The 8,730-nt window shown below is 40.7% G+C and overlaps 1 protein-coding gene across 1 annotated transcript; it reads left to right on the top strand.

Moving 5' to 3' along the window:
* The first annotated feature begins 1,625 nt into the window (after positions 1-1,625).
* On the top strand, positions 1,626-2,903 carry LOC126260469 (uncharacterized). Its single transcript, XM_049957797.1, has one exon. It carries the CDS (start codon positions 1,626-1,628, stop codon positions 2,901-2,903), a length of 1,278 nt encoding a protein of 425 aa, XP_049813754.1.
* Positions 2,904-8,730: the final 5,827 nt, after the last annotated feature.

Raw genomic sequence — 8,730 nt, 5'->3', positions numbered from 1 at the left:
AGCATTAATAGCCTGCTGTTCTTAATCCATATATACTGTTTTAGAGACAAATTGCGTGGGGCTCGTAGTCTGCCTGTAACTGATAATGTCGTTTATCAGTAATGAAAATAATTAGTTGATTACAATTAATTACTGAATAATTTAGACAAGATACCTTAATTGCGTCGAAAGTGCCACTGATCCTGCACAGTGAGAGTGAGGTCCTCCATATGAGTACTGTAAATTACAGTTACACAACATATCCCACAAATTTAAATATTATTTATTCAACTAAATACCCTTGGGATTAGAGCTACGAACAACTTATCCTGGATTCATCTCATAGATAATGTTGTGGGGAAGGCGAACCACAGACACAGTGTTATTGGCAGAAAGTGCAACCGAATCACACTTTGTTCGTTTACCATTTCCTGGAGTACTGCGGTATGCTATGGGATGTTTACCAGAAAGGACTAACGAATGACAATGGAAAAAATTTTCAGCGAAGGACAGATCATTATGTAATATCGCAAAACAGAGGAGAGTGTGTCACGGATATAATAAGCGAGTTGGGGTAGCAATCATTAAAACAAAGAGCTTTCCATCGCGGCTTGATCTTTTCACTAAATTTCCATCACCGACATTTTCTTGTGAGCAGCTAAATATTTTTTGACTCCATCTACATAGCGAAAAGCAACCGAAGTGACAAAATGAGAGAAATTTCAGTTCACAGAGAAAGATCTGTGTCTTCATTCGTCCCAGATGAAGTTCGAGTGTGGAGCGAGAGAAAAACAGGATCAAAGTGGTTGTGTGTAATCTCTACCAAACACTTAAATGTGAATTGCAGAGTTCTCATTTGGCGTAGATATCCCAACATTCTTATTTGCAAATGTGTTTCGGACTCGATTGGATGTGCACAGTAGCTAAGATCTTTATGGATTGTTAAACCATATAAAAGCGATGAAAGTAGGTTTGTGAAACAAATCCAGTTGGATTCATTTTTTCTTTTCTATTCGAATATCTATTGAATACATTTATTACTTCTATTAATTGTACCTTTTCTCTGCGAGTAATAGTAGTGTATATACCGAGAAACCATGATACGAAATGGGATCAAAGTACCATTACACAGATTCTCTAATAACTAGTTCCGACATATTTCTCTCACGTAATTCACATTGGGGTTGTTAATATTTCTCTTCTGTCTTCTGTGAGTGACAAACAAAGAGTACTACAGTCCAGTTGATAACCTGAGTGTCACATATAGGGAGATACAAGTACATTTATAAAATACTAATCATTTGTCTTCACTACTTTTAATGGAATAAAGCTATTTAATATGTACCATAACACAAAATACTGAATTCAATCTGGTAGGTAATACAAGAGAGGTTTATGATGGAAATTTGAAATTAACATTTATGTAAAATGGGGGGCATGCTTAAGGAAGACAATGAAGTACAGTGGGGTATTGATCTCTGTAGCAGAATTGTTTTGTTACGTTAAGAGGAAGACAGATAACATGTGGTATTAAAGCAGATATATTGATTTGAAGCTCAATACATTCTCGTTAGTGAGAGAACGATAGACCTAGTCTCAGCTCGCTCTGCACGCAGACTTTCAGACGTTACAGTACACATTGAAATATGTGTACAGGGGTGGGAGTTCTGCTTTTTGTTTCTAACCTGTTAGGTACCTCTCCATTGAAATTCAGCCACGCAAAAGGAAAGTTTATTGTATCTAGAAAAATTAAACAATATAATGTCTTTGTAGCCATATTTCTGTTACTGACATTCATTTTAATAGTGTCTCCGACACTTGGCTTGAAAAGTAATATTTTAAAATATTCCTACGTATGCCATCTGATCCTGTGTGGCTCTACTGCCTTTGTGTCAACAGTCTACAGTTCAGTATTGACACAGCAAAACATTGACCGTTTGGATGAAAAGACTCTAGCGGTAAGCTATTTTCTTTGGGAGGAACGCTCAATAAAACATATGTATGTTATACCACTACCGTGTTGGGCTACTAGTCCTATGATCATTTTGTCAGCTTTAGCTTATGGTGATACGGTGTGGTTATTCCCCGACTCCAGAATTTTATTATTACTTCCATTGCTAATTGCAGATATGATCAAGAATACTGTCATCCTGCAGTTCATCGTACTCAATGTGATATTGCAAAGAAGTTTTAAGAGATTAAATGATAGTATACTGAAACTATTTGGGATATCGGAAGAACTAGAATTAGACTATTACAATTTTGACAGCGGAAGCTCTATACAGAGCCCCGAAAGTTCAGCAACAGTGGAGTTATACCAGTGTAACAGAGCCAAAGTTTACTGGCACTGCAGACAAAAAAATAGACTCTTTTACGATAGTCAGTGTCACATCCCTATGAAAGTAGCTGCTGTCCAGGATATTCGTTTGCAGAACTTACGCAAGACCCACTGTCTTCTTTGTGAAAGCAGCAAAATAATCAACACAGCATACAGCGTTCAAAACCTCCTTCAGCTGGTTAATTGTTTCGTGAGTACCCTGTTTCTCACCTATGTGCTCTTCGCTAGTTGCGTGGATGTTAAATTAGGACTCAGAATGCAAGACATGCTGTTTTTTGTTTTGTGGATTGGTCCCAATTTGTGGCGGCTTTTCAGTTTAACGTACAGTAGTGAAATGGTTGTGTGTGAAGCGAGCCGCACGGAAAAATTAGTCAACAGACTGATGCTGTCGCCACTTATGAAGGACTACAGAAGCTGTGCGGAGCTCCAGCTGTTCGCCAAACAGTTCGTTTGTTGTCGTGTCAGCTACAGCGCAGCAGGATTTGTGTCTTTTGACTTTAGAATGATAACAGCGTTCGCAGGGACGGTAACTACGTATCTGGTAATACTTTTTCAGTTCACTCTGTCTGATGTAGAGAATCAGTAGCCATGTAAAGAAAGTGAACGTTAGCAACTCTGTTACAAAACAGCAAAAAAAAATTTAGATTGTTACTTTTAATATGAGAGTGTCTGCAACGCATTAACGCTGTTTGATCTTTTTTATAGACGTTTCTTTATTTGTTATTGAATGAAAAATATGCAACTACATAATGTAATTGATAATTCTAAAAGGTATGATATTCAGAGTTGTCTGCCTAACATAGCTTATACGATAAATTAAAAAAAAAAAATATTTTCACGCTTTCACCACTGAAACCATATGTAGTCTGTGTCAATTATTGAATGTTTTTCATATAAGGAATATTCGCTATTATATTGTGCTGTAAGCTTTTTTGAATCAAACTTCCAATAATTATAAAAAGCTATTGACTGTTATGAAATTAATGGTTATTTTGCTTTTCATTTAAACATAAAGAGAATGTATCAACCTGCAAAGGCAGTGTTTGAATAGTTAGTTATGGGAACTTCTGTTAGGTTAATTTGGGATCACTAATATAGAATTCACTACAAGCGTCACTCTTAGTGGGAACTTAGTATATTTTTTCGAGTATTTAGTACCCCAGTATATGCAAACACGAATTAACCTTCAATGCAACTGTTTTGCTGTACCATATGCAAATATTTATATTTTGATTATTAATTCCAGTGCCGAATTTCGACATAGAAGAATGAAATCCCAGCTTATTAAGATGTGATCTGTAATATCATATATATATATATATATATATATATATATATATATATATATATATATTGTAGCTCATGCATGACTAAAGTTTTGATTAGGAACGGCAAAGGCTGGGCTCGAACACTTATCTCAAAAGAGGATAGAACACAAAGAGAGTTCTTATGGTAACACACAAGAATGTCAGATGATATTACAGAGTGTTTCACAATGTTACAGAATCTTTGAAAAGGTTCAGTAACACTCTAGAATAATCCAGAATCCTCTAGTTTCTTTCAGAAAGTTGGAAAATGTTCCAGCAGTTTGCAGAATGTTCTAAAATTCAGCTGAGGTGGGGATACGTTTCAGTTCACAATGGTATATGAATATATGTGGTGCCGAGATGAAAAGAACAGAGAAGAAATAAAACATATCAGGAGTAAGAAAAAGTTGTATCCTCAGAACAGAAGAGACTGAATAAACTGGTAGAAAATGTAGCGAATATTGAGGTGAAAAAAGTCAAGGGCTACTTCATAATATCGTGTTTAACCTCCTTTTGCCCGGCGTAGTGCAGACTCTACAAGTCGCTGGACATCCTCTGCAGAAATTTTGTGCCGTACTGTTTCTGTAGCCGTCCATAATTGCAAACGCGTGCAGAAGTTTGTGCACGAACTCGATTATGTCCGATAACGGGATAGCGGTGGGACGGGATTTATGGAGAGGGGGGGGGGGGGTAGGAAGGATGTGGGTGACCAAGGCGTCAGCTCGAGTTGCCCATCATGTTCTTCGAACCAACTGTGGACAATTATTGGCTGATGACATGGTGCATTGTCATCTACAAAAATTCCAGCGTTGACGGGCTCCAAATAGCCGAACTAACTATTTTCAGCCAATGACCAGTTCAGTTGTACCAGATGACTCAGTACATTCCACATAAACACAGCCCACACCATTATGGAGCCACCACCATCTTGCACACTTCCTTCCCTTCCATCAGCTCTTACCGACTGTAGTCGAGACTCGTGTGACGATGTCACGATAGTTCAATCGTGTATTGTCCAACCAACGTTGTCACAAGCCCAGTAGAGGCGGTGCAGACTATGTCGTGCTGTTAGCACGGGCATCACGTCGGTCGTCTTTTGCCATATCCCGTTAACGCCAAGTGCTGTTATTTTACGCGTTGTTGCTTGTCTCTTAGCACCGACGCCTCTACGCAAACGCCGCTTTACTTACTCGTTAAGTGCTTTGCGCATGATGAGAGGTAGTGCCTGAAATTTGGGTCTCTCGGCACACTTTTGACACCGTGGATCTCGACCTATTGAATTCCTTAACGATTTCCCGAGCTTATAGCTCCAACTACCACTACGCCTTCGAAGTCTGTTGAATCCCGCCGTGCGGACACAAACGTGTCGGAAACATTTTCACATGAATTACCTGACTACAAAGAATAGTTCGCCGAATGCACTACCCTTTTATGGCTTGTGTACGCGATTCTGTTCACTTAAGTGTATGGGAAAGGAGATAAATTTCAAGAATAGGGTCGAGTATAAAGGAATTTTCCCTTTTCGAGCCAGAAAAGAAGACCACTACAGGTTTCTCGGCAGACAACTGTGCACAGACAACTGTGCTTCCAGACATGTGCCTAGATTATCATTCATTCGAAAACCATACATCTCAGAAAAACTGGATAAGGATATAGGAGTTAGATATACCGAGAAAGTTGAGATATACCCATTTAGCTTCACTGCTGGTTACTATACTTCCATCGGTGAACATGGGAGAAGACGTCAGCAAACTGCGGAACTAATCTTAATAAAACCGAATAAAAATTGGTCAGGAATATAGGTATTAGATACACTGAAAAACAAATCTATTCATTGAGCAACGCTACTGGTGGTTAAACTTACTTCGGAGGCATTGGGAGGACAAATGATAAACTGAGAAATAACAAAAATATGTTAAAATTCCAAGTATTAAATATACACAGAAAACTGAGATCTCTGTTCATTTAGGAGCAATATTTCTGGCTACATGTAATCTGAGGGACTTATAGGATGTCACTAGGAAATTAAGAAGCTGATGAAATATTACCGTAAGATTATGTTAAAAATTAAAACGTGCGCAACAGATAAATGTGAGAAAATACGATTTCTGTTATTGAGTTAAGAATGCATCCCATGGTCTCTAGCTTTATCAAGTCAACATGAGATCAGCACAGTCTTCTGAGCTCCAAACTCACGGAAGTATCATAAACGCCAATCTCACATTAAGCACATTTCGTTCTTTCAGGTTCCTCTATCGAATAAAAGTGAAGTTACTTTGGAAATTAGTAATCGGTGACATTGTTTTTAGGTAATAAAAGGACATGAAGTCTAAACTTGCTTACACACAAACCATCTCTTTCAAAAATTCCAATTATTCGCGCCCATGCATCCAAATTTACTTTAACTGACTACTAAATTTAACGCTGCCACCCTAATGCAGAAAAGAAATTGCTAATCAGAATATTAACTCTCTTAATTGACTTTTTAATGCCTTCGACATTCCACTGTAGGGGGAATTACAAGCATACTTTCCTTACCTCTCATTTGGAAAAAGAAGTGTCCGCCAGCGGTCTATCATTAGCCATCCACCTGAAGAAGTTGGAGGGTGATCACTCAAAGAGCCTCTATTAACCTTCACCTATGTAATGGAACCCTGTTGGTCAAACCAAACAACACTGCTGGCACAAATAAATTTCTCTGCCTATTTTCTACATGTCACACAGAGGATTAGAATACAAGAACAATGTGGACACTTTTATTAGTTTTTAGGATGAAGAAACCATACTCTTTCTTTACTTGAGGCTAACTGTATTTTCACAGAAGTAGCCATATGCAGGGAAACAACTCGAGGCCAATTATAAGTAAGAGAACTACCAGATATTCAAACTCTTCCTCGAGAAAAGAAAATAAGTTGGGACTAGCCTTGCCATGGATGGCTAATCTCACATTTTTTCTGTAGGACGCCCTCTTACTGCTATTTCTTCCGAAAGTTTCTGATGGAGCATACAGGATAAAATAATATATTATATAATTCTTTAAAAGCTGACAGATATTTGTGTGTGAAACCAAAATTAGTTGAAACTTGCATCAACAATACAAAATAATTTCGAAAAGACTGCATTTACTAATTTGCAGAAACACATTACATAAAGAAAAACCGTAGCAAATAAATTGATATACAAAAGAAATACCCCTAGGAGGAAAATGTGTTCCTTCTGTAGAAGACATACTAATATATTGCATAGGAAGTAGGTTGACTTGAACAGCTATGGATAAAAATGGAATTACATCATATTTCAATAAAATATATGTAACCTTTGTAGTATTCGACCATATACACTCCTGGAAATGGAAAAAAGAACACATTGACACCGGTGTGTCAGACCCACCATACTTGCTCCGGACACTGCGAGAGGGCTGTACAAGCAATGATCACACGCACGGCACAGCGGACACACCAGGAACCGCGGTGTTGGCCGTCGAATGGCGCTAGCTGCGCAGCATTTGTGCACCGCCGCCGTCAGTGTCAGCCAGTTTGCCGTGGCATACGGAGCTCCAACGCTGTCTTTAACACTGGTAGCATGCCGCGACAGCGTGGACGTGAACCGTATGTGCAGTTGACGGACTTTGAGCGAGGGCGTATAGTGGGCATGCGGGAGGCCGGGAGGACGTACCGCCGAATTGCTCAACACGTGGGGCGTGAGGTCTCCACAGTACATCGATGTTGTCGCCAGTGGTCGGCGGAAGGTGCACGTGCCCGTCGACCTGGGACCGGACCGCAGCGACGCACGGATGAACGCCAAGACCGTAGGATCCTACGCAGTGCCGTAGGGGACCGCACCGCCACTTCCCAGCAAATTAGGGACACTGTTGCTCCTGGGGTATCGGCGAGGACCATTCGCAACCGTCTCCATGAAGCTGGGCTACGGTCCAGCACACCGTTAGGCCGTCTTCCGCTCACGCCCCAACATCGTGCAGCCCGCCTCCAGTGGTGTCGCGACAGGCGTGAATGGAGGGACGAATGGAGACGTGTCGTCTTCAGCGATGAGAGTCGCTTCTACCTTGGTGCCAATGATGGTCGTATGCGTGTTTGGCGCCGTGCAGGTGAGCGCCACAATCAGGACTGCATACGACCGAGGCACACAGGGCCAACACCCGGCATCATGGTGTGGGGAGCGATCTCCTACACTGGCCGTACACCACTGGTGATCGTCGAGGGGACACTGAATAGTGCACGGTACATCCAAACCGTCATCGAACCCATCGTTCTACCATTCCTAGACCGGCAAGGGAACTTGCTGTTCCAACAGGACAATGCATGTCCGCATGTATCCCGTGCCACCCAACGTGCTCTAGAAGGTGTAAGTCAACTACCCTGGCCAGCAAGATCTCCGGATCTGTCCCCCATTGAGCATGTTTGGGACTGGATGAAGCGTCGTCTCACGCGGTCTGCACGTCCAGCACGAACGCTGGTCCAACTGAGGCGCCAGGTGGAAATGGCATGGCAAGCCGTTCCACAGGACTACATCCAGCATCTCTACGATCGTCTCCATGGGAGAATAGCAGCCTGCATTGCTGCGAAAGGTGGATATACACTGTACTAGTGCCGACATTGCGCATGCTCTGTTGCCTGTGTCTATGTGCCTGTGGTTCTGTCAGTGTGATCATGTGATGTATCTGACCCCAGGAATGTGTCAATAAAGTTTCCCCTTCCTGGGACAATGAATTCACGGTGTTCTTGTTTCAATTTCCAGGAGTTTATATTGATTTCAGAAGAAACTTATAATACACCAAGAGAGGAATCCTTAGGGTTGAAAATTACCAATGGACAGTTACTGAAAATCCAAATTAAGATGGATCATATGAATCAGTGAAAATGAGAACTATCTAGTGACAACTGTGGAACTCATTCATATCCCGGAATATGACTGTCAGAGAGCAGAAATATATATAGCGTCCAATGACCTGACAATAAAGCAATTGAAAAAGAACTTGTATCTTCTGTCATGCATAAAATACATCGAAAGACAACAAGTTAACACCGTAATTGTGACAATGTAGACACTGTACAAGAAACTGGAAAGCAACTGAGAATGAATGTGAGT

The sequence above is a fragment of the Schistocerca nitens genome, chromosome 5, assembly GCF_023898315.1.
Source record: "Schistocerca nitens isolate TAMUIC-IGC-003100 chromosome 5, iqSchNite1.1, whole genome shotgun sequence".
In the NCBI taxonomy this organism is placed as follows: domain Eukaryota; kingdom Metazoa; phylum Arthropoda; class Insecta; order Orthoptera; family Acrididae; genus Schistocerca; species Schistocerca nitens.
Note: the sequence above shows the minus strand (reverse complement) of the source record. Positions and strands in the feature narration are given on the sequence as shown.